The sequence below is a fragment of the Silurus meridionalis genome, chromosome 25, assembly GCF_014805685.1.
Source record: "Silurus meridionalis isolate SWU-2019-XX chromosome 25, ASM1480568v1, whole genome shotgun sequence".
Taxonomy (NCBI): Eukaryota; Metazoa; Chordata; class Actinopteri; order Siluriformes; family Siluridae; genus Silurus; species Silurus meridionalis.
Genome location: NC_060908.1, coordinates 5,624,159 through 5,651,590, shown reverse-complemented (window position 1 = coordinate 5,651,590; position 27,432 = coordinate 5,624,159). Strand labels below are relative to the sequence as shown.

General features: G+C 39.2%; 1 protein-coding gene across 1 annotated transcript; it reads left to right on the top strand.

Annotated features, from left to right (window-relative positions):
* Positions 1-832: 832 nt before the first annotated feature.
* LOC124379544 (leucine-rich repeat-containing protein 75A-like) lies at positions 833-22,534 on the top strand. The gene is made up of 4 exons (XM_046839953.1): positions 833-2,722; positions 6,257-6,385; positions 10,093-10,205; positions 21,929-22,534. Exons 1-4 carry the CDS (start codon positions 2,492-2,494, stop codon positions 22,413-22,415), a joined length of 960 nt encoding a protein of 319 aa, XP_046695909.1. The 5' UTR covers positions 833-2,491; the 3' UTR covers positions 22,416-22,534.
* Positions 22,535-27,432: the final 4,898 nt, after the last annotated feature.

The window sequence follows — 27,432 nt, the reverse complement described above, 5'->3', positions numbered from 1 at the left end:
CCAGGAAATAAATATACCCAGTTTACAGCAAACATCCACTCAATTCAAGTCAATCCTTTACATAGCATCTTGAAACGCTGACTAGAGCCAGACAATGGCAAGACAACTAGAACATTCACTAAACAGCAGATTTTGAGGGGTGTCCACGAGGTGCAGTGGTTCCTAAAGGCAGAAGTGGTCCAAGAAAGTCCACTCCATCAGTAGACTAACTCTGTGCCTAAGTGTGTAAACATCATTTCAGATGACTGTATGATTTTTTTTATTATGTGGGTAATTTTTAAATACCATTAAACTGCACATGTAAACACACAAACAAAAATAATCATGTGTAAAATATCTCATGTGAAAAAATTGTCTTTGTGGACAATGTTAAAAAAAATAATTATAAATCATGCATTATAATTACATGCAAAAAGAACCAGGATGTAAAATAATAATAATAATCATAATAATCATAATAGTCATTAAAATAGTCATTAAAATATGCAATTATTTAATAACTTGTACAAAGTAGTAATATATATATAGACAAATGTGTAATAAATAAACAATTAAATTACATGTAAAAATGTATAATAATAAAACAAAATATCATGTAATAAAAAGATTTTTAAAATGATCTTAAAAAATAAAAATGAAATAAATAAAACGTGAAATGCATCAGATGTAAGAATCACGTGAAAATATGAAAAATAAAATTTTTTTTTAAAAAAGGTCTCTTTATAAGAATTACCCGATGATTCATATGTAAATCACATGCAACGATCAATATTCATGTAATAAAACTCAAGTGATTGTGAAGAAAAAAATAATTTTAAAAAATCGCATGGAAAAAAAAAATTAATAATAATAAATGACGTCAAAATCAAACCACGTGCATTTCCCAGTGAGTTGTGAAAACGTGTGAAAGTTTGCGTGTAATGTTTTTTTTTTTTTTTTGCACGGTGATGTTCGGCGTATGCACACACTCGGTGCACGTGTGAGGGGTTCAGTGAGAGGAGGAGGAGAATAATAATGATGATGATGATGATGATGAAGGGTCATGTTGACAGGGAGAGAGTTACCGAGAAAGCGCGAGACACAGTACACCAGCTGCGCGCGCTCCCGGTGTTCAGCGCGAACCACATGGAAGCTCTGAACAACTCCTCAGGGTTATGGGTTTATTTCCATCAAGAACACAGAGGAGGAAACTCGGGCTCTTCTTTCCGTCCTCAATAATTCTTTTTTTCTTTGGAAGTAAAAGTTAAGGCGGACGATGTGTTGATTTCAGAGCTCTGCCGGTTGATACCAGGTGATATCTCACAGTTCATCCCAGGATTTCGCTCAGCGGTCAGCTGCCTCCTCCTGCCCGAAGACCTGAAGGCGTAGAATGCAGTAATACACCTGTCAAACAACCAGCCGACAGCATGAAGCAAACCGGACATTGAATTGGTTCTTTTTTTGAAGCGAGAACAGCGAGTCGATTCATCACTTGATTCCTTTAAGTGAGTCGATTCTTTTAAACGACTCGTTTATGTGCGTAGGGTTAATCGATTCATTTTAAACGATTCTTTTAAGTGAGTATGGTGAATCGTTTCTCTTCAAATGACTTTCTAAATGAGTAAGATGAATCGATTCGTTTTGAACAAATCTTTTAACTAAGATTAATCGCTTTATACAAGACTTTTATAAGTGAGTAGGGTGAATCGATTCATTTGAAATGACCCTTTTAAGTGAGTATGGTGAATCGATTCATTTCAAACGATTCTTTTAAGTGAGTATGGTAGATCGTTGCTTTTCAAATGACTTTTTTTAAAATGAGTAAGATGAATCGATTCGTTTTTAAACGAATCTTTTAACTAAGATTATTCGATTTATACAAGACTTCTATAAGTGAGTAGGGTGATCGATTTATTTTAAATGACTCCTTTAAGTCAGTAGGTGAATCGTTCTCTTTAAACGACTCCTTTAATTGAGTAAGTTGAATCTATTCATTTAAAACGACTATTTTTAAGTAAGGCGAGAATCGATTCTTTTTAAATGACTCTTAGGTGAGTAAAATGAGTCGTTTCCTAATAAAACGACTCTCTAAAGCGAGTAGGGTGTGTCGATTCCTTTTAAACGACACTTTTAAGTGAGTAAGTTGAATTGAATCCTTTTAACCAGCTCTTTCATGTGAATCGATTCCTTTGATTGGGAGAAATTCGTTTACAGTGTTAGTGCATTTTATTGGTGTATTACTTACTTCATTTTGAACTGCAAATATATTTTCAAGATAAATTTACATAGAAATAGTTTTTTGAATAACTCGAAAACTGTAATATAGAATCATCTGGGTTTTTGAATTGCTTACAGAGCAGCCTAGATGTCCCTCAAAAAAATTCATTCAGCACAAATCAAGAATCAGAATTAATTTGTATTGAAAATAGTTTGCACTGAGTGTGAGAGAGAACCTCATCAGCAAAAGGAGTCGTGATGTGTACAGCTACACCTGGCAATTCAGTAATGCAGGATGGGGGCTAGGCAGTCTAAAGGGCCCGAGGCTGGCTCTGGGCCTCTCCAGGGGGTTTGGAGAAGAGCGCAGAGCTCTGTCCTGTTCCGGTCATCTTCTGGGGAGCGACCAGAGAATCCAGGGGTACCTGCACCATACCGGCGGCGTGTTGGCATGATTCAGGACATGCTACTGAAGGCGAAGGAGGGGAGACAGGATGAGGCCAGTGAGCTGCTGAAAAGTCTAAGACAGGTAAACTAATCAGAGATTTTTAAAACCGTTTTGAGAAGCGTACCTAAATAATGTTTTTTTTTCACAATAATGTGTTGCAGTGTGTGCTCAGCTCTCACCCTTGCCTTTAGGGATTATCTCATCTGAATACTGTAGATTTGTGCTTAATCATGAACACACATATACACACATATACTATATATATATATACACCTCAAAAGCGATTTGGCCTTCAGTCCTCTATCTTGTTGTTGGTAGAGTGGAGATGCCTGTAGTTTCTATGTACAGAATATATATTTTTGCTTGTTTAGAAGGAGAAGGAAGCACATGCTAGTACCCACGCTTCCATCTTCACAGCTGTCAAGCAAGAAAGACGTTTGGCAGAATTTGGACAGAAAAAAGACCCCTGAATATGAGATGCCTTTCTGAATAAGAGAAAGGGGTTAAAGAGTTATTCAACTGTTTTCCATAACTAAGGCAGATGTGATTTACATCTTGAAGCATATACAATGTGACGATACATGAAAGATGCATTTGAAGCAGCTACCGATGCGATGCGCTACGATTCACCCCCAATGCCGATTCAGTGTGATCTGATTTTGATTCGATTTAATGCGATACGATGCAATGGAAAATATAGAATGATTTATTATTATATGATACGCTTGCTTGGGTTCAGACAGGCAGCAATCATAAATGTACTTAAGTGCTTTCTGACTTCTACAGTAACTCATGTTTCTTTCACAAACAGGCCTTTTCAGTGCAAAAAAGATTACATAAAACTAGAACCAAAGACGTTCTTTTTCTGTTGTGTCTCCAAAAAGATGCAGCTCTACCTCTGCCATGTTAATCTACATTCTATGTGACTCTCTGGACACGCCTACTAAGAGAGCACGCTCGAGAAACAGTTTGGCGAGGAGAAACCAATCTACATATCAAATATTGATCACAAATTTATGTTTTTTTTTATTTTATTTAACAATGCAAATATGTTACAATACAAACTTGTATTTAATGCACACTTTTTAAATCGATGCATCACATTGTTAACTTTCATGCTGATGCACCGAAGCAAATCGGTCAATCTTACCATCCTTACTATCCAGGCTCTCTCTATGGAGTACACAGCAACGAGATATTCCAGAAAAAAAAAAAATAAATCAGTGTCAGAAATCAGTTGAGGACTGGACAATTGTTAGAACTAAGGCTCCTTAGGCCACTTGCAAAAATTCAGCACTTACAGGAAAATAAAACCCAAATGATTTATTATGTCGCCACCCAAATCCGCTCGCTAGTCGCTAGCAAAAAATGCACAACATGGGAAAGCCCTAGTTGGAACATTACGAATTCCTGATGCCAATCACAGAGCAGTGTAACACACATTTAGGGAGTGCTATCCGTTCTGATCCATATACACGGGATCCCACCCACATGGCCCTGACTAGCTGGAGAAAGAGAGACTTTGACATCCCTAATGCATTGTGTGGCTTTGCTACCATGATCCTGGTTATAGACCTGATCACCCATGCTCTGGGAATATTGTGTATATATAGGTGTGTATTAAAGATACACACACACACACACACACACACACACACACACACACACACTACGAATAATGCCTCTTCATCTCTCTTTCTCTCTGTTTCTTTCAGAAACAGTATACCCTAGAGAAAAGAGAGAGGACGTATCCGTCCATGAATATTTAATACGTCCATACCTTCATTAGTGTGCACGGGTAATGCAGAAGACCGCCTGCCTCTGCATGTCCTCTCTTTCTCTTTCTCTCTCTCCTTTTCTCTCATGATATTTTGCCTTTGCTTTTTTTCAAAAGCGTAGCTACTTTCCATTGGTGCCACTCGCTCCGAAAAGTAAGGGGTGATTTATAACAGATGGCCATTTCATCATGTCACATGCAGTCAGCAGATCGATTCTAATGTATTTACCCATCATGAGTGCACACTAGGCTTTCTATCAAATGCATCAGTCTCTCCAAGGCACTCTGATATTTGTCGAGCCAAACCCGTAGAAGTTTTCCTGACTAGGAAATTCAAGGGCAGCTCCTGAGAGTTTGGTGCTAAAGGGTTAGCTATTTTAATGCTAATAACAGTTTAGGTGCTCCTGGAAGAACTCTGATTATCTCTTAGTCCCTCAATGATCAATAAACTCTGTATTCATTACACTTAAGGCACATGCGGTTCAAATCTCTGTCTCGCTCTGCTCTTTCTCTCTCTACTTTCTCATATACACACACACACCCACACATGAGTTGCCATACCTTTCTTTTCTGCATTGCAATTCAATGTCGAACCCACATACAACCCTGTCCTTCTGAACATCTCATACTAGTTGCGAGAACAAAAGTTTCCATTTCTCCCCAAAGGCAAAAAGAAGAAGAGGCGTCGAGGAACAAGGTGCAGCATCGATAATGTAAAACGACACGACCTTAAAAGAGCAAAATGCACAAGCTTGGGTTTGGGTCGAAAGCCTTACAGAGTTCTGACTCAACCAGAAAAACTTTTCAGTGTCCTTGGGTCATGTAGGTAAAATTAATTTGCTGCATCTTTAGTAACCCGCTTTATCCAGGTCAGGGGCGTTAAACCTCGGATGGGGCACCAGTTTATTGCATAAAGTATTTTATTTTTGAGTTGTGGTGTTGTTCATAGGGCTGTTTTAACGTTTAACGAATATTATGACCTATATAACGATATAACATCGAATACCCTATTTCACCTTTGTTGATGTTTCGCAATCACGAGGACGTGCCCTTCTTGGCTCATTTAGAAGCTGCAACTAGCGCTTATAGAGACCCACTGGGACACAACTCACGCTGCCCCATGCTCACTCTGTGTGGAAGGGTTGCCAGTGTTGCGGTTTTTATGTACCAAAAACGGGACTTTTTAAAAGCAAATATGCCAGGATATTTATTTATGTGAAATAATCCGAATCAAATCTATTTCTGCAAAGTGTAAGTGTACAATGTTTGTGTATGTTGAATAGCAGCGGTCCCCAAACTTTTTTGCATCTCCAGTTTCATGCAAGACAATTTTCCCATGGACTGGGGGAGGCCTGGGGCCAGGTATCACATGCATGAGTAAACATAATAACATGCATATCATATTACTATTATACATAATTACATGATTTAATTATGAATTGAATTATGACTTAAATCATGAAAAAATTCAACTCAACCTACCATAATGCAGAATCGGTGAGAGCTTAATTTAAAACACCTTGCTGATCAGTAAAAGTCAATATAATGCAAATAATCTGAAAATTGTAAGGTTTTCATTCTTTTAGTGGAGCTTGGTACCAAATTATCGGCTCAGTTTTCGGGGAAACCCTGATGTATAGAACAGTTTTGTTTTTAAGATATAGTGCAAAGCTCGAAGTTGCATGAAGTGCCATATGTCATTTCTTATTGTGAATGTCAAGGGTTATCTTCAGAACCATTCCAGCAGGTGTTGGGGTGACATGAAAGTGTTTTTATGAAACATACAAGATGTTTGACTGTATGTATGTGTGTGTGTGTGTGTGTGTGTGTGTGTGTAGGATTTAGGCATGGAGTCGACATCTCTGGATGATGTGCTGTACCGGTATGCCAGTTTTCGCAATATGGTGGACCCCATTACTCATGACCTTATCATCAGCCTCGCTCGCTACATGCACTGTCCAAAAACGGTGGGATCAAACTCACACACACACACACACACACACACACACACACACACACACACACACACACATACATACATTCTTTATAGGTTTTCTGTTTTCCTTCTTTTTATCCATAATCACCCTCCCTTCCCGCTTTTGTCTTTCCTTTGGAGCATTTTTCCCTTTTTTTTTCCTTTTCTTATTTCACCTTTGTCTCGTTTACTTCCTTAATTTCTTCAGGAAGAAAGGACTGAAATGAATGATGGATGAATTACAGAATAAAACTACGAAAGGAAGGAATGAAAAGGAATGAATTAGTAATGAATTAGTAATGAGTGAAAACAAACAAGCGGAAGAAAGGAAGGAAGGAATAAAATAAGCGCGTTCATGAAAGCACTAATGACAGGAAGGAACAGATGAAAGAAAAATAGTAAGGAATAAACATTGAAAGGATCATAGAAAGGAAGGAATGAGGGAAGGAAGGAAGGAAGGAAGGAGGTAAACGTTTATTAATGCATGGTGTATCATGGACTGAAAGGCGTAGCATCAAGAACTCGAGTTTACAGTTACGGTATTCTTTCCTCCTTTCATACCTTCCTTCATTCTGTTTTTCTTTCTCTATTTATAGGGAATAAAATAATTACTGAGAAAATCAGTGAGTCTTTCCATTTTCAGACCACTTTAAAGAAAGAATGGCTGATTTTAGGATAAAAACGTGTGTGTGTGTGTGTGTGTGTGTTATTGTAGAGAAGTGATTCCTCATTACTGCCCTAGTCTCAGGTTATTACAGAGAGGATACACAGTCAAGGTGCACATGGAGCTGCAGTGATATAAGGTACCATCACTCCAACCTTATAGACAAACACACTCTCTCTCTCTCTCTCTCTCTCTCTCTCTCTCTCTCTCTCTCTCTCTCTCTCTCTCACTTATCTATATATAGCATCTACAGCATCAGCCAGAGAACCAACACACACACACACTCAAAGATGTTTAAAAACACAGGACTGTTTGAAAGGTTTATTCGCTCATTTGCTTTGGTTGGTTATCCTTATTAATGTGTTTGCTTCCCTCGGGTATAAACACACACACACGAACACACACACACACACACACGCACGCACACACGCACACAGTCTTTTATTCCTCACAGGTTGTTAAGTTAATAGGCAAGCTGCATGTCTCTCCATATTTATATTTTATATTCATTTTATGAGTATTATTCATCGTGAGTGTGTGTGTGTGTGTGTGTGTGTGTGTGTGTGCGTGCGCATCCGTAATCAGCGTTTTTGATGTCGCCCAGTGCCCGAGCTCTTTTGTGTCACGCCAGTGTGTTTGTGGCGTTTGGCCGAGCTCCTCTTGAATGGGGACACAGGAAGTGAAAAGAGGATAAAAGAGGCATTTTCTAAGGTATTAGCATAAATCCTGTTGAGCTGCACACACACACACACACACACACACACACACACACACACACAAACAAGGATAGAAAGATACAGAGACAGAGTAATGGAGATGAGCAGGAAGTTTGAGTCTGATCATTTGTCACAGTGCGTGGGTGTGTTTGTGTGTCTGTGTGAGTATACACGCTATAAGCACACTCGCGCGTGTGTGTGTGCGCCCTGTAAGTGCAAGTGTGTGTGTGTGCTCTTTGGAAAGAAAAAAATTGTGATTGATTTCGTTGTGTTTTATTGTTTTCTTAATTGATGATTTAAAAAAAAGATAATCAGGGCCGTGTTTCATTCGAAATACAGTCATACCAGTTTAAATAGTGTGTTGAATTAGTACACCATTAGTGGCATAGCTTGAAAGCAGGATATGAGGTGTGGGGACTCGCACACCACAGATCCGGTCACTTTTAACGAATGTCCTCCCTCAGACACGTGAAAACCTGCAAGCAGTACTCGTTATTGAAGGTCTGTCCTCTGAGGATGATTTCTTTTTGCAAAATGCCACGAATGTCAGAAAAGATGATTATCATGCACTTGGTCAAGCTGTGGACCTGCCTTGCCCTTTTTAGTCTTGGAAATGGTGGGCTCTTCTACTGTAAAAACTGTTGCTTCGTGTCAGGGTCGATCCGTACACCCAAGTCTTGCCACAGGTTACGATCCTTGACATGGAGGACGGGTCGTCCACGGCACACTGACAGAATACTTGGCAGACTTTGTCGCGGTGTTTCTTCTGCTCCTGGGTCAACAGCCTGGGGACAAACTTGGCAGTAACACATGTTCAAATCACACTTGAGGATCGCCTGGACTGCTTTGTATGGCAAATTTTTTTGTGGATTTTTCTCAGACGATCATCATGCACATGTTGCCGAATGGGGTAGGGGGTTGAGCTCATTAAAGGTCCTCCTGATCTCTCTTCATCTTCCTGTGATGTTCTTCCGCTCTCAAAACACCTCGGAGACAGCATCGTTGTAAAATTGCCGAATCATGTCAGAAGTTTTTGTGGCAGTTTTGCCCAGTTTCACACAGAATTTCATGTTTGCTTTTGCTGCCGCAGACGCAAATCGCAGACGTGGTCAGACAGGACGATGTCTTTTGGCACACTGAATTATGAAGATCGGTGCTCCCTGTGAGTGTGCGTCTGTTGCATCTGTTGACGTGTTACAAAGCTAGTTTAGAAAAGTTTTGATACCACCCCGTATAATGTAGCCCAACTAATACAGATATACACTATTGTGGTTCCATGTTCCTGTTGAATTTGTTTTGACATTCACAGGTATCATTATGGAGTCAGTGAATGAAAGAAATCCTGGTCAAGAGGCAGGTCAAGAGCTTCAGCTGACAGTCCCAGTGATCATCATAATAATGGGGGGGTTGTCAGCTGCAGTGTTGTTAGCTAAAGCATCTTGTTGATGAGACAGGTTAGAGGAGAATGAGGTCCAAACTGGTTTGAACTGTCAAATAAGGCTGTGGGGACTTGAGTAACCACCCTGTACAACCGTGATGTGGAGATGTGTGCATCAACATCGAATCAAGAGCTTGATGGACTACAGGAACAGAAAAGCACATCAGGTTACCCTATCTAAAGTGCCCGTGGGGTATGTTGAGAACGAATAAGTAATGTCTTTGATCAACCATTTAAATTCTGGTAGACTTTGAACATGATATTAAAGACAAATGTGGCTGTTAGTTGGTCAGACATAGTTGTCTCAACTTTCCCAGTCCCTGGTGAGCAGGTTTCTTTGGTTGCCTAGACAGAGACAGATATATATATATATATATCAGTATGATGCTCCTCCTACATACAGTATGATGCTCCTCTTTTGAAACAGGACATCCTTTATCAGAGGAGGACATGACTGCTGCCGACTTATGGACCCGCCTCTGGATCAGTGGGCGTTTACGATCTGTTTGTGCCATGCTTGACGTAATAAACAGTTTTATAGACAGCAGGAAAGAGATACAAGGTCACAAATGCATATCTAGAACTCTGAAACGCAACTCCATTTGTGGCTCCCCGTAGCGAGAAGCGATCCATAAAGCCTGCGATTGGGCAGACAGACACTCCATGGAGTCCTGTACCATGGAGAGCTCCTGCTGAGCAGCTCCATGTGTGTGTGTGTGGGTGGGTGGATAGGGAAAAGGGGGTAGAGTAGTATGAGCAGAGAAAGAGAGAGAGCATGAATTGCAAAAGAGGTTTAGGAAGCTCAGGTTGAACAGTTTAATACCCAAATAACACAGTGGATAAAATATAAAACTTGTCCTTTCTCTCTGTCTTTTTTACAGGATGGTGAGTCTCTGAGTGCCATGGAGAAGGTATGTCGCCAGCTGACATATCACCTGAGTCCTCATCCCCGTTGGAGGCGGCAGGGCCTTTTGAAGGGCAAACCCCAGGCCAGGTGAGCTCCTCAATGAGGTGTTCATTCAAAAATATCCCTAGACTATTTGATTTTCTTGTGACACATAAACATGATGGCACCTCCCGAAATTAATAACAGCTCCAGTCAAGGTGCCACCAGTGGATTAAGCTGTACATACTGTGCACTAATATCGGCAACATGGGTATATATGAGCATAAGGCTGTGTAAATTGTCTCTATTGTTTGACTTATTTATTGTGTTGTTTGTGCAATTGTTTGACTTCCATGAGAGCAAAGTATTTGGGGAATATTTTGAACATATATTTTGGAATATTCACTTTGCTTATATTTATTGGAGGGCACTGTATTGTCCACTGATTGGTGAAAACAAGATTTATTAGTAATGCATATATTTAAAAAAAAAGGAGATTAAATTCAGTGCATTTTACACTAAGCCTTAAGTGGTGTCCTGCCTGACTTAATCCACCTCTTACAACCATTATTATGATGCCACCACTATAAAAGCCATCAATATTATATAGAAACGCAGTATAACAGAGCGCTGCATCACACAGGTGTCTTATACAGCGAGAATGAAAGCCATTACTAAAGCAAGAAACCCATTAAACACAATTCAACAAGTCTCCTTTCACTGCAGCCACAGCTGCACCACATCATCTCTAGCAGAAGCATCGATATTGACCTCATAAAATGAACCCTGCGTTCTCCTTGCATTTAAAAAAAAAAAAATTTTTATTAAATTTCTGTTTCCATTATGTGTTTTGGTGCAGATTCTACCGGTAAGAAAAGTGTAAATGGTTCATGAAAACTGTTTCGAACTGCTTTGGCCGAACTTTTCTCACGATGTCCAGCTTTTCTTAAAAAGTCTGTCTTGCAAATGTCTTTCTAAGTATATCTGTGACCAAATCAATTTCTTCTTCTCTGTCAGTCAACGTGGAATGAAATAAATAGCTATTAAATCCATACGAATATATTCGAGCTAGAGCAGTTTGCAGCAGATGTCGTTTGAGAGCTGACTAGCACACGCTCTGACCATTCGATCGAAAATCCTGATGTGTTTAGATGCCTTCTAAATGGCCTTGGAGTAAACAAATGAGCAATCAGATTCCGATTGGTTAAAGCAACAGCTTCAAGCTACATAGATTATAGATTATAATCAATAGGATGCCTACAGTGTTCACGGTGCTGGCCTTAGGGTAATTCCCTTACGGTAAGAGCCTGGCAACATGTCATTTATTAAAATGTAATTAAAATTCAAATGTCAGTGATTCTGATAGAGAAGGTCCACTGGTTTAATATCTGCAAGAGGTGATCTTCAGGGACTCCATTTTGATTGGCAGAAAACATGCTAATGAATTAGGTTACGCTTAATAATTCCATATGTATAAATGAGTGTGTGTGTGTGGTCATGCATTTGACTGTGTATTAATGCCACACACCCAGTATTCCTAGGATATGTCCCAGATTCGTCGCAACTCTGTCCAGGGTAAAGCACAAAAAAAAAATATATATATATATATATATATATATATATATATATATATATATATATATATATATATATATATATATGATACAAACACGTTGCTGCTAGCCTCCATGTCACTTCGCCCTGCTCGCATTTAAGATCTCGCCGTGCCATTAAAGCACGCTCAGTGGTGTCATTTTTCTATCGAAGCCAGATTGCTACTACATGTACTTTATGAGAGTAATAGCAGCTACTCAGCTTGCCTGCACAGGAATTGAAACACATTTGGACTTGGTGATTTAGTTTCCAAGAAATTCTTGAGCATTTATTTTGGCACAAACGTCAAAGGATTTGCAGTTCCTTTTTCACTGGGAAATTTTGCTGGAAGGAATACTTTGGATGCATTATAATATTTTTGAAATGCACTAAAATGAAGCACTGTCTAGCAAAATATTCAGAATTCATAAAAAGACAGACAGAAAAGGATATATGTCTGCAGCTCTCTTTTTTTTATGAACATATTCATCCACCTTTTTTCCCCCCTTGTTCCCACAAAATACTAATTTCTTAATACAATAATAATCAATTACTTAACCTGTAGTTGTTTCTTTATGTTGAACTCCTGTTGTGTTTTTAAATCTTTGTGTAGACCAGCTGTCCCCACAAGGACAGGAATATGTGATTATTTTAACCTTGCAGGATCATTTGTGTGTGCGTGTGTGCGTGTGTGCGTGTGTGTGCGTGTGTGTGTGTGTGTGTGGTTTTCCCAAAGTTTAGCTTGTCCCAAGGGATTAGGACCTCACTAGCCCTGGAACATTCTTTCTATTCTCAAAAATAACGTGCGCACGCACACACACACACACACACACACACACACACACACACACACACACACACACACACACACATTTGAGTTAACATTTTTAGGATTTGAGAATTTGCTTTATTGAGTCCCAATGGTAGTTGTAAAGGAAGCCTCTACTGAAGTTGGCTCAAAAGAAAGCCTGCAAATAGTTTGCTGAAGACGACCTGTCCAAGAGCATGAATTACTTGAACCATGTCCTGTGGTCTGATGAGATTAAGATAAACTTGTTTGGCTCAGATGGTGTCCAGCATGTGTGGTGACGCTCTGGTGAGAAGTACCAAGAAAGTTTTGTTTTGCCTAAAGTCTAGCATGGTGGTGGTAGCATCATGGTCTGGGGCTGCATGAGTGCTGCTGGTACTGTGGAGCTGCAGTTCACCGAGAGAAACATGGATTCCAACATGTATTGTGACCAGATGATACCATCCTTTCAGAAACTGAGCCGAACGCCACTTTTCCAACATGATAACAACCTCAAACATATCACCAAGATGACAACTGCCTTGCTGAGAAAGCTGGAGGTGAAGGTGTTTGAGTGGCCAAGTATGTCTCCAGAACTGAATGTCATTATGGAGGAGTGGAAGAGGATCCCAGCAACAACCTGTGCAGCTCTGGTGAATTTCATACCCAGAAGGAATAAGGCAATGCTACATAACAATGGTGCTCATGGCTTTTGTTGCCCTTTATAAGATAAGATATTATTTAGACAATAATGACTGTATTTTGAGTTATTTTTAGAGGACAGTAAATCTGTACTGCTAAACAAGCTGCACATTGGCTACTCTAAAATATATCCAAATTTCATTTCTATAGTATTTTGAGAACATATAATAAAATGGATGCTGAAATGTTAGTGGTGTACTCACTTTCATGAGATATTGATAACTGGAGGTAGTTAGCCAGTCAGTGAGTTTGTTGGTTAGATAGTTAGTTAGTTAGATAGTTGATTAGTTAGAGTGGAAATTTGTCTTTTGCGTCATTAATAATGTATTCAGCTTGTGCTTTTCAAACCATCGTTTCGCTCGGCTTGCTTTCCCAAAGAGCGATCATTTTACAAATGCACGTTATATGGTGCGCTCAGATGGAACTTATAAATATGTGCTTTCAACATGGGAAAGCAGAAAAAAAACACACAATAAAATGAGCTTGGGATTTGAGTAGTTAAATTGTTACAGTTGCTAGGTAACTGAGAAACATGAACACTAAGTGTAAACTAATAATTTCAGGCTAGTGGTTTCTCTATAGCACCGAGTCGTCAAAAGAGCACAGTAACAGAATAAACAAAAACGGTTATGTTTCTCTAAGAACAGCTACAATTGCAATGAAATGACACCCGTTAACAGCTTTATGGACATTTAGGAGTTCCACAGTAATGAGAAACCTACTTTTAATATTGTGAGTAGGAAGAGAGTGAGACATTCATGGCACATTTTCTCATAAACACTGATCATATGACCAAATTTGAATTAGAATCAGGAAAGAAGGAAATAATCTAAGCTTTGTTGTTGTGTATGTGTATGTGTATGTGTGTGTGTGTGTGTGTGTGTGTGTGTGTACTGTGTGTGTGTGTGTGTGTGTGAATATGTTAAATCCTTGTTATACCTGCAAATGAAAAATGACTGCACAATTAATCATATCGTAAATGAGATCATGATTTGCAGCTTCCTCTGTTAATTAAACATCATAGACATCGTCAAGGTCTGCTAATGTTAGCTGATTGGTGAACGGTCTATTTTGCTTTTTTAATGACTGCTGCATTTACTTTAAACAATTATCTTTATATTTACTGTTAAATTTAATTTGTATTTGAACACAGACTTTGAGGGACTGATGAGTCTTTATCTATCTATCTATCTATCTATCTATCTATCTATCTATCTATCTATCTATCTATCTATCTATCTATCTATCTATCTATCTATCTATCTATCTATCTATCTATCTATCTATCTATCTATCTATCTATCTATCTATCTATCTATCTAAATCAGTCTGTATACTTGTCTGTCTGTCCACTCTAAACATAATGGCCAAAAGATAAAACAGCAAAGCAAAACTAATCCCTGAATTCGAAAAATAGACATTGAGACATCTGACTTTTAGAGAAAGAATGCGGAAAAACACTGGAAACTAAATATAGTTGCCCGAGATGGAAAAACAGCACCCCCATGTCAACGTCCATGTGAAACGTTCCCTAACCTAAACAGACACTTATAAAACAGTGCAGTGTCTCCTCGCTCTGAAACCACTGGTGTCAAGAGCCAAGCAGTGAAAAACCAATTAAACTGAGTACCAGTGACAATTAAGGTGCATAATCTCATTTCCTGTGAGAAAGTGGTCCATTTCATTGTGAGCCAGTTTTCCTGTCACATGGCTTCGGAGCACTCAGCATGCTTCTGGCAGGAGGGAGAGCCCCTGTTAGCGCAGTGACCCTGCTCGTTAGAGGGCAGAGAGAGCGAGAGAGAGACAGAGAGAGATGGCTCTGTGGGTGGGGAAGCAGAGAAACTGAGAGAGACAGAAACCTAAAGAGGAGACGGATTGCAAAAAACGAGAAATAATGAAAGTCAAATCGCTAGTTAGAAAGAATAAACAAGCGAGAGAAAAGATAAAGACAAGAAACGAGAACGAGAGGAATAAATTGCAAGAGGTTGAAGGGGTTCTGGATTTGTGCATACACATAGTGAAGAGATTCGTGAACCAGTGAGGGATGGTGATGAGAACGGAAAAGTGCCCTCAGGTAGTATTCGTAGGGTTGTTCCAAAATGAAGTAAAAAAAAAAAAAAAACGTATCACCAAAGAGACCAACTGATGGACAATTCACTTTTCCGATTCTATGCGCTGTTATTAAAATGCCCATGGCTAGCGTACTCTCAGATGTACATTAACTTGAAGTATGAAGCAATATATTACATTCTGCAAGGGTAAATTATAACTGAAAGGAATAAAACTGGAGAAAGTAATATTGCAGCAAGTTAGGTCGATGATTCTCTGAGGTAACATTGCATAACATTACTCTGTTTTGTCAGCTTTGTAATTAGAACGTTTGCATGTGGGAATTTTCTTATTCTTATAGTTTTGCTTTGGAGCATTTCTCAGATCAGAAATTCTCAAAACTACTTGTTTAACCTCCACATCATGTAGTCAATTGATTGTATACAGCTGTTTCCTACTTTTATATTTTTGTCATATTGATCAAAATACATTATAAAGATCCTCACCTGGATAGTCTTAACCCCCAAAACATCTACGCATCAGATGACATTAAATGCAAAATGCTTAAACGGGTTTTCATAATCAGTCAAAGTTTCAATTTTTATTCGTTTTTCTCACTTGCTTTGGAACATTTTTAAGATAAAAAATAAAATTCACCAAATTACTTGTTCAACCTCCACATCATGTCACTTGTGCTCTTCATAAAAGCAATTTTTTGTCACTTTAATCAAATTATGAACGCTTTGGTACATTCATTTAATCGACTGTGTACGATTGTCTGCTGTTTCCTACATGATCAGTTATGTTCATGTTGATCAAAATATATTATATTAGTTTCACCTCTTAACCCTCAAAACATTTGGGCATCAAGTCATTGAATGCAAAAAGGTTAAACCAGTTGTCATCACCTTTCATCTAAAGTTTCCATAAATTTTTTTTTTTGTAAATGCGACTTGAATTGATGAATTGTGTAAATGAATTTTGAATTTCTTTAATGAAGCTCATACACTCGTATGGCATCAGAGCAACCAATGATCAACTGTTTCTCTAAAACAGGTCAAAGGTAAATCTCGTGAACCTCCAATTGGCGACAGAGCCAAACAGAATTACAATTTCTGAAAATGGATGAACAAAAAAGAATCCTGTTTGGTCTTTTGCAAACAATATAAATCAAACATGCAGTCAAAGAAATAAATTTGGGCTGTTGAAATTCATATCTGCCATACAGAAGAAATTCAGCCTTGTGCATTTTCACTAATAGTTTACATCAGAAAATCAGAAACCATGCGCCATCATCATAGACAAATTTGGTTCTTAGTCACTAACAGTGTATTTTATATATATAAGTTTTGGCAGTGTCCAAACATTTTGACTGGAATCTCAAAGCATGATTGTTGTTACTATGTTTCACCAAAATAGTTGCAGATCTACATTATATGGAGAAAAGTATTGGGACACAATTATTTTCCAGCTGTATGTGGTTCTTCCCCAATCTGTTACCACAATGTTGGAAACTCTCAATTGTGGCTTTGGATGCGTTTGCATTTAATTTGTCTTTTGCTTGAACTAGGAGACCCAAATCTGTCGAACATGACAATGCCCCTGATCACGAATCCAGCTCCATGAAGATATGATGTACATGGCTTCGAGTGGAAGAGCTTGAGTAGCCTGCTATAGAACGCTGACCTCAACTCTACTGAAAGATGAATTGGAATGCTGACTGCACCCCAAACCTTTTCACCCAACATCAATACCTGACTTTACTAACACCCTTTATCACAAATCTCCATGATCACACTCTAAAATAAAGTGGAATCTCTTCCCAGAAGAGTGGAAGTTGTTTTAACAGCAAATGGGGGCTAAATGTAGAATGCAATGTTCAAAAAGCACATAAGATTCTCATGGTCAGGGGTCCATAAACCTTTGTCCATTTTTGTCCGTACCTTAATAAAAATTTTAAAAAGCAAACAACTCCAAGTAGGGCACCCAACAGCCATTTGTAGGGTTGTTCCAAACTGAAATAATGGAAAGAATTTACTTTAAAGTGCCCTTCGAAATGTTCTAAAGAAACTGATTGACACTTTTCTTTGCACTGCTTGTTGCTGGATGAAAGAAATGCCATGGCAACAGGTTGACCTCAATGGTTAACTCAAGTCCACGTGAGAAGTGTTATATTTAGTGACATTAAAATGTAAACAAAATAGCCAGAAGTAACATGCTGTAGCACAGTAGCCCATCACTTTTTTGCAGTTTGATGTTTAGCTCCATCCTGCAGCTTCCAAGTTCACGTCTTGTTCTCATCAGCGATTGTGCAGCAAAAACCTCCACAGCTTTGCAAAAATGACATTCAAGCGCTTTCCAAATGGCCGTTCATTTCCACCCCGACAGAGTGGACCCTTCACACTGAGTAGGGTACTTCATAACGGACCCCTGCCCAACACGTCCATCAGTCTGTTACTCAGAAATCGATTGGAGCCCATCACCTTTCGCAGTTTATCTCGGTTGCTTTGGAGCGTTTTCTCAGATCAGAAATGAAATTTTATTCAACCTCTACATTATGTCGTCACTTGTGCACTTTATAAAAGCAATTTTCGTTGCTTTGATCAAATTGCGAATATTTTGGTACATTTATTTAATTGATTGTGTACAATTGTCTGCGGCTTTTTTTAAACCAATGACTAAAGATTCCAGCCAAACATTGATAACTTTCAGTGTCATGTAGCTCGTCTTCGATAAGTGAGCTCTTTCTGAAGTAACACTTCAGTGCCCTTTCATTTGATAAATACGTTCAGCCCCAATTCCTTGTGTCCTTGTTTTCTTTCAAGGAAAAATGATGGTTTGCACATTTAAAGCACAGACAAGCACTTGTTATTCTCATGGTAAAGACTGCAGAAGAAGTAGGGTTGATCGGATGATGGATCATAGTCTCTGTGACAAACTTTAGCTAGGCTGGGAAAGAAGGCCGAATCGTGAAACAAATCGGCTAAAAGGTGTGCACGTCTATTACAGTATTTATAACAAAGTTGATACATTTGTTAACGATTTCCTTTATTGCAGTTGATTAAACAGACAATAACATAGAAAAGAAATTCAAGCTACAGCCAGAACATTCAAATAAGACAATCGGGACAAGCCACAAAATCAACGGTTGCATTTATTAAACAGGAGAAAAGCTGCAACTCCATAACTTGAGTGAGAACACAATTTGACGTAAAAGAAAATCGAATTTACCTTAAATACACAATAGGGACACCTGACTTTTCCAACCCAAGAGCCAGAGTAAGTGCTGTTAAAAATAGTAAAAGTCTGAGAGAAAAACAATCATGGAGTGAGAAATATAAACATTTTAACATAGGACATGGCAGGTTGTTTGCCTCATTTTTGTCTGTCATGAATGAATCATAAAGACCTTTGGTCTGTTTCAAATGGCACAGTAACGTTCTATTTATTGTCAATCTATCAGCCCAGTTGTCTTTCCACCCGTTCCTCAGTGAGTCACTGTGAGTTAGTGGATCCCCGCAGCATACTGACAACTCTCTTTCTAATGGCTGAGATGGCAGAGTCTATAGATCTGAGCCTCGCTGGTCAAAAGCTGTCCATTATTGGGAAAGCCTCGCTAATTGTGTTAGTATTGACCAGGAGGCTGACAACTCGCCCTTTGAACAATGGCTTTTTTCACTGGCTTCAGCTGTGGTCCTGTGCATGTCTTTGGTTCTTTTTGTGGATGAATATGTATGTGTGTGTGTGCGCCACTGTCTATTTGTGGCATGGTTGAATAGAGTCTGGAGTCCAATGGTGCACTTTACTGTGAATTTAAAAACAGAACTTATGAAAACCACCAAGAAAGACGACTATGAATGGTCAAAGTAACATCATCTCATGTTCCGATTATTCCTTGTCACATTGTATGAGACGATCCCCATAAAAGCTTTGCTGAATCCCAAAACAAACTCTATAATATTGTATTAACACATGGTCCTCGAGTTGGTTGAACGATACGACAAAATTGTAACAATATTTTAGTCTCGTGTGGCGGGCAAATATCGGATGCAGCACAATATTTTGGGAGACTGGCAGGATTTCCTGCCTTTTGCCAGCAGTCGACAGAGTTCAGTTGTCTGGGTGTTACGCCGCATATTTTTTGTGTGTTTTTGGTGTTTCGAAGCCAAATTTTAGCTCGGCATCACCAAACACTTAAGCAGAGCACGTCCCCCTCCTCCTTCCACTAGCGAAGCGGCGCTTCTTCATGTGCCGCTGCCACACACATTTATACTGCATAGTTTATACAGTAAGGTACTGTAAATTGTCCTGTTTTGCGTAATGATGTACTGTAATTGAAATTATTAACAACTTATATTATACCACCCCATACTGATCACCATTCTTTAAGACTCCTGGGTGGGCTGGGCCATGTCTTGACTTTTTTCAAGCTATGATAGTTTCATTAGAACATCTTAAGTCAGCGTCTACCTGTATACACAGATTTTTGAGAAACGTGGTTAAAAACATTGCCGATATTCTGCTCACTGAAAAATTTGGGTCAAAACGAAAATTTGGACGCTGCCAAAACTTGACTCTTTTAGGTAGCAGTAGCATGTAATCGGCTACTGGCAGCTAAAACAGATTACTTCAGAAATTAGCATTGTAGAAAACGCTGATCTGGTTTCTCAGTGGCGTATAATTGCACGCTTTTCTTTATGTTCTTCTTGCATTCGTGTCATACGGTTTCTAAGAGAATTCAAACAGCGATTGGACAGTGTTGCTAGTTTTATTCTTTATGTTTCTTTACCAGTCATGAGCAGAACCTCATTGGATAATTTAGTACGAAATCAAAATAGAAAAAGCACAGTTTCAATAATTTTGCCAGTGATACAGTACAAATCACAAAGCACAAGAAAATCCACAAACAAACCCAGAACACTGCAAAGCCCAGCCTGTCTTGCTCTACACCCCCCTACACACACACACGCACCACCCATGATTCCCTCTATCGCTCTACCAATCTGTCCTGTTAATACATGCAGTTTAGAAGAGGACAGAAATCAAACAGAACAGCGCTTCCTGATCATGACTCATCAGATAGAAGCACGCTCTTTGTTGTTTACACTGAGAGGAACAGACTATTTGTGCAGGCGTGTGTGTTTCCCTTGAGGGAGGCCTGCAGTTGCATGTGTGTGCAACTGCATGTGTGTTTCTGTGAGTGATTGTGTGTGTGTGGGGGGGGATTTTCTTGCTGGTGTTTGTCTCTATGTGTTGCAACATTTATGTGTATAAGTGCAGAGGTTTCGGTTTGTTGGAAAGAGAGACAAAATGTGTGTGTGTGTGTGTGTGTGTGTGTGTGTGTGTATGTGTTGGTATGGGTTTCTGTGTGCATGCCCACTCTTGTGCAGTAATTGAGAAGAAAAGGGGTGTGTGTGTGTGTGTGTGTGTGTGTTATGAACTGGTTCTATTATGTGTGGGAAGCTGTCAGTTAAGATTGTATTAGATTTAGAAAATTTCTCTCTTTCTCTCTCTCGCACTCTTTGTCTCTCTCTCACTCTGTGTGTGTGTGTGTGTGTGTGTGTGTGTGTGTGTGTGTGTGTGTGTGTGTGTGTCTCGCACTTTTGAATGCACTGTATATTAAACATATACATCATTTTTAAATGAAGCGTCTGCCTGCCACACCAGCCCCCATTGCACATTTCTTTTTCCTTCTTCTGTTTTTCTTATACTTTTCTCTCCTAGCATTCCTGCTTGCTTTTTTTGTAAACATCTTTCTACATTGGAAATAAAAATAGTATAAATGTCTTTTAAGTTCACTCATAGTTTTACTCTACTTTACAATACAGATATTATATACATATAATAAGTAAGTAGATTCTGTGAAATGTTCTTTTATTTTAAAAAAAAGAGAAAAGAAACATTTTTATTGTAAAACCAAACCTCTTTTGTCCAGTAACAACCTACAAATACACTTTGCCAGACATCTCACACAAGGTCATTCACCCTCCATATTTTGGGGGATTGCAAGAAACCCTGGTTTCCTCCTAAATGGTGGTAATTAAAACTAAAGGATATTTGGTTACAAAAATCCATAGCAAAGCATCTGTGAAGTTCTGTACTGTACTTAAGTATTCAAATTACTATGATTTATTATGGCTAGAATGTTCAACTCGGTTTATGTGAAAAGACCCTAATGTTACTCTCTGCACACCAATCTATTAATATAGGTAATAATTAGTCAAACACTGATTTATATCTAATAAACTTAGCACGAGTCCAAAATTTTCTTATTTTTACTACTACAAAAAAAATTTTGCAAATTTGCATGGTGAGTTCGAGGCAGGAGTTTCTTCCATCATTTGTTCCTCTGTAAATGTTCTGCTCGCTGTTAAACTGACGCTGAACTGTATGTTGTGATAAGTAGATACCACCAACCGGCAATCAAAACAAGTTCAGAACAGAGCGTGCGCTCAACCCTGATTGGTGGCTTGCTGTGTGTTTGGTCAGTTACGTTTTAATCCGCTCATAAATAAAAAGAACAAGCGATTTTGCAAAAATATAGTGAAGTTAAAGTAAAAGTCTCCCCAAATGGAAATACCTCTGTAGAGATCAGATACGCAAAAAAAGCTACTCCAGTACACTAATGATTTACCTTTACTTTGCCACTGTCCACCACTGGTTTTAATGTTGTTCCACTCTAACATTCTCTCTTTCTCAGTCTGAAGGCCGTTCTCTCCCTGTCGCCGGATGGCACTGTGGATTTATCCGGGCTCCCTCTTTCACGACGTGACGCAGACCGCCTGGTGTTGCACCTTCAGCGGAACTCTGCCCGTGTCCGTAGCGTTGAGCTGGGATTCACTGAGCTCACGGACGATACTCTGCTGATGCTGATGCCCACCTTATGCGCTCTGCCTGCTCTCGAGAGCCTTGCGCTCAATGGCAACCGTCTGACCCGGAGCATCCTGCGTCAGCTCACCGACGCCCTCAAGGAGCCGAGGAACTTCCCTGCTCTGGCGTGGGTCGACCTCGGTAACAACGTTGACATCTTTTCCTTGCCTCAGGCCTTTCTACTCAGCCTGCGCAAGCGCTGCCCGAAGCAGGGGAACTTACCCACTATACAGGAGCAGCCAGAACAGGGTGGTGGGGCAGGAGGTGGGGCATGTGACACTCCAGGATTGGAACAAGATGGGGAAGAGCCAGAATGATAACGTGGTGGGTGGATTTGACGAAACAAGAAATTGTGGGGATTTTGATGTTTCATCCAACTAAATGTTTGTAGGTGGAGCCTGTGTATGTATATATAAATAAATGGACCATTTTAGCAGGATAAGTGTTTTTATTTGGGGCACAGATAGAGGAATTTATTCATGACTTGTGCTCTCATTTGTAGCCTTCAACGTATTTTTCCAATCTTCAAAAACTTCCTGGGCTCATACCCAGCCCAGATTTCTTCCTGGACACATTCATGGTTGTCCTCTAGTGACAATGGGGTTGATCTATTATTGCGTTTGTGCTTTTGAGATTTTAAGATGTATCTTGAGTTCAGCAGGTTTGGATGACGTGGCTGTTGACTAAAGACTGTCCAGAATCGCCCATAATTCCAGGCAAATGAAGGATTTTCATAATCTGATTTGGCATTTGTCTGAATCAGGCCAGATTTCAGCTGCATTAGAATGGGTGTACTTGGGGTAGCAAGAGCTGGAAAATGATGATTGCCTGGATACATCACAATCCTTTTCGAAATGATACTTCGATAATGCACATGCTTTCATCATAAAGTTTACAGTTTCAGATTTGCATTAAGAATTCTTTATTTAACCACAAAATGGTTTTTCACTTAGCTTGAATCTACTCTTCTCATTCTCCAAATCCCATATGGCACCCATATAAACGATACACTCACCAGCGACTGTAGGCTACGTCTACATTAACCGGGATACATTTTTTTATCAAAAAATCGCTCTGCGTCAACATTATCGCTTTCAATCTTTTCCCAAAAGTTGCTCATCCACACTGTAACGCTGACGTTCCTGTACTGCGCATGTGCAAAACCTAAACCGCTTCAACCTGCGTCATCTTCGCCTGCTGTTTATTTACTTTCCAGCTCTTTGAAACTTCGCAGCAATGTCGAAGACAGGCACTGTCACATGACTAAAAATGCATCGCAAGCCTCCTTTTTCAAAGTCCACACTGTTCATTGACTAAAAACGCCGTCACCGTGTGGACGGAAGGCCAAAAGGAGAGAAAAATATGTTTTCAAAGAAAAGGTTATTAGTGTAGACATCTCACATACTCTCATTTATACCAAGGGGCAATTTAGTGTCCCAAGATACCTTACAACTTAATTTAGGAAATGGTATGAAAAATCGAGGTTTTCTTCTAAAAGATGGTAAAAAAAAAAACGTATTTGTGTGTTTAAGAAATCATTTGTGCAATTTTCCAGATGATCATGTGACAGTAGGGCAGTGCACAAAGTCGGACAGAAACGGGTCAAGAGCCTCAATTAATGTTCACATCGAACATCATAGTGGGAAAATGTGATTACAGATGAGAAGTTTCTTTGTATTTTTTTCAGAAAACAGGCTCCTGATATCCTGGGATCCTGTAGTGCTTACACAGAATGGTGCAAACAACAAGAAATCAAGTGAGCTGCAGAAATGTGAGAATGACCAGAGCTAACAGGGAGGCAATGGTAAGATAAATAACCACTGTAAACATCCATGGTAAGCAGAAGGGCATCTCAGATCAAACAACTTTGAGGCAGATACCTGATACATTGGGCACAGGAACATGCAATGTCTGTATCCACTGTAGCCTTAGATTCTAGTTGTTGTTGTAGAAAACCAGATATTGAACCACATCCACACAGGAACATGGCTTGGAAAAAATGAGTTGGAAATGGCTTAACACTTTATATGTGGTATATATTTATTTTCTCATATTTAAACTACATAATGTAAGTCTGATATTAAAATGCGATTGCAAGATACCTGAAAGTTTCCTCACCTGGGTTGTGCTGCATCTTAGGACACTTAGTACACATTCACTATATCCCGATCCCCTGCCTACAGTAGCCAGTAGTCTTCTGTAGCAAAAAAACTTCACAACTGGGTAAAGATACACATTCTCAATGAGGATACATTGCCGCCCCCCCACTAGGTTAGTTTCTATTATGAGAAACAACCAAATTGCACAAGCACTGTTGGAAAAAAAAAGATCTTGCACACATCAATAGATGCGATCGATTATGGATTGGGGCGATGTAGCTGAGGTTGAGGAACTGTCAAAGCCAGAACTCTAAGCCATGCTGACAGTGCTGACATTTCTACTGCTGGGATTTTCTTCCAGTCTTTACTAAACAGATTGAGATAGATGAATTGCATTCCACCCCTTAGTGCAGTGTACACTGTCACAAAAAAAAAGGGAATTATGATCATAATAATGTATAGAGGATTCAGGAGCTTGAACATTTCTGATGTCATTTCTTTTAAAGTACTTCCTACAAGATTGTAATCCTGTTTGAAGGTTCATTTAGAAATGGCTGTAACCTGGTCGTGCTTGTTTAACTGTTCTACAGCTCATACTTGATTAACACACACACACACACACACACACACACACACACACACACATTACTCAACTTTATTGTGTATTGGCTTCTACTCCTACATTGTTGTCCCATAGTCCACGATGGAACGCTTGAAGTAATCTCATGAGACATGCCTCTGTTATTAGGTGCAGAGCAATTACAGATGATGTCATCAATTATTCATTTACCAACACAGCAGCTGCTAACTGGGTTGTTACTTCTACCAGAGTTCACGTGAAACCATGACTTGTTTTCCGACCGTCATATGTAAAAGAAATGAAAAAAATGTGTAAGAAGTGGATTGATTCTAGTATCATCAGTGAGAATGGTGTATGTTAGTCTGGAATTTCATCACCCAGAGAAAAAAAATCAAGTAATTTAATTTGTTTATGTTTTTTGTTAAAGATACACTATATGGACTAAAGTATTGGGACACATGACCTTTCCAGCCGTATGTGGTTCTTCATTAAAAAGTTAAACAAATTTTTAGGCACAGTTTTATAGGTATAGTCTTTAGAAGGTATAGCATAAAAAAAAACAAGTTAAGAAAGGTCCCTCTGTTCTCTCTACCATTTCCATTTCTCTCTCTCTCATCTTTCTATTTATTTCTCACTTTTCCCTGCCTTTCCTATGTCTCTCTCTTTCTTGTCTTTCTCACCCTATCTCTCCATCCTTCTTATACCGATCTTATTATTCCCTCCCTCTCTCTTATATTTCTTTCTTTCTTTCTTTCTTTCTTTCTTTCTTTCTTTCTTTCTTTCTTTCTTTCTTTCTTTCTTTCTTTCTCAAACTTTTCTCCCCTCTCATCACCCTCTTCTAAATCCCTCTTACTCTACCCTTCTCGCCTTTCTCATATCATTCTCACTTTCTCCACGTTTAACTCCCTCTCCAATATCTTTCTTCCTGCTCTTCCTTTTTTTTTACTCTATCATCTCTTTCTCTTCTCCTTTTGGTCCCCTTATTTTACTCACGTTTTTTTTTTCTCTTTCTCCCTTTACGCTCTCTCATTTCCTTCCACTCTCTGTATATTTTCTCTTATTCTGTCTGTCTCACCCTTTCTCACTCCTTTACCCTCCTTCATCTATCTTTCCTCTCTAACATGCTCTCTCCCACTCTCCTTACCCATTTAACATATGTTTCTCTCTCTCTTTAACCTTCTTGCCATATTCCCTCTTGCTCTCTTTCTTGCCAGCCTGTCTTTTTTCTCTTTTTCTCTCCCACTTGAAGATAATAAAAAAGCAAACATACTTTGACATGTTTTTTAGAAAAAGAAAAACACAAAGGTCCTTTTTCCAGACGATTTTTTATTTTTTTTTAAAAACAAACAACTTTTTTTTTTTTTTTGTTTGGTTTGTTGGTTTGTAAGTCAAAGACGAATATGAGAGATGATTTACACTTTAACTATGACCTAACTATAACTGCAGGTTGTTTTTATATTACAGTGCTTAAATGTACAGTACTTAGTGATGCAGCACTAATCAATCCTGGGGTGAAAATCACTCAACCCAGTCGCTTGTTAGTGTGCGTTTGGGTGTTCGGGGCCTTGTGTTCCTAATTCTTGCAGTCCATGCTGAGCTTTCAGTGACAGGCTGTGAAGAAGGCCTAGAGGGAATGAGCTGCTGGCATGCATGGCAGAATATCTATAGTTAGTGATGAGTGTGTGAGGCACTGAGGCTCTCCCCATCAATCTCAAAATCCCCAGACAGACTCACTAATGAACCACCAGGCGAGAGGGAAGGGGGAAAATTACCACCCTCTTCGACTTAATCAAGCCTCCAGAGTTCATATGAAAGGAGTTTAAAAGCAACTTTTAAATCATGCTCACGTCAGTCATGAGTGCTACTGGGAATAAACTGAGGGGGGAAATGTCATTTTGGAATAGGAGATAATAGTGAAGAAATGAAACGTATAAGTTGCTAAAGCTGTTCTTTACAACGGCCTGGGGTTTGGCCTTGGATTCGATTCAGCCTTCCCTGTCACTGCAGATGATTGATTGATTGAAAGAATGAGGGAATGCTTTTCTCTATGAGATGAAGAGAAAACAGATCAAGTGTGAACACACACCTTGGGACACCAGATCTGTCATTACTAACATTAGGAATATTGAGAATGGTCGTCATGTATATCTATAGACATACCATCTAAATTCATATCAATATATACACCGATCAGACATAACATTATGACCACTTGCATAATATTGTGTTGGCTTCACTGTTGCTGCTAAAACAGTCGTGATCTGTCGAGCATTAACAGCATTAACTTTTTAAGTTTGAGCTACAGGAGCGCGTCCGTCGGATCGGACCACACGGACCAGCCTTCGCTCCCCACGTGCATCAATGTGCCTCAGCCGCCCACCACCCTGTCCCCAGTTCACCACTGTTCCTTCCATGAACCACTTTTAATAGATACTGACCACTGCAGACTGTGAACAGCCCACAAGAGCTGCAGTTTTGCACAATTTGACCTTGTGAAACTCGCTCAAATCCTTACACTTGCCCAGTTTTCCTGCTTCTAACACAAGTTTGAGAACAAAATATTCACTTGCTGCCTGATATATCTCACCCACTAACCAGAGTCATGATGAAACCATAAATAATCAGTGTTATTTAATCAACGGTCATAATGTTCCA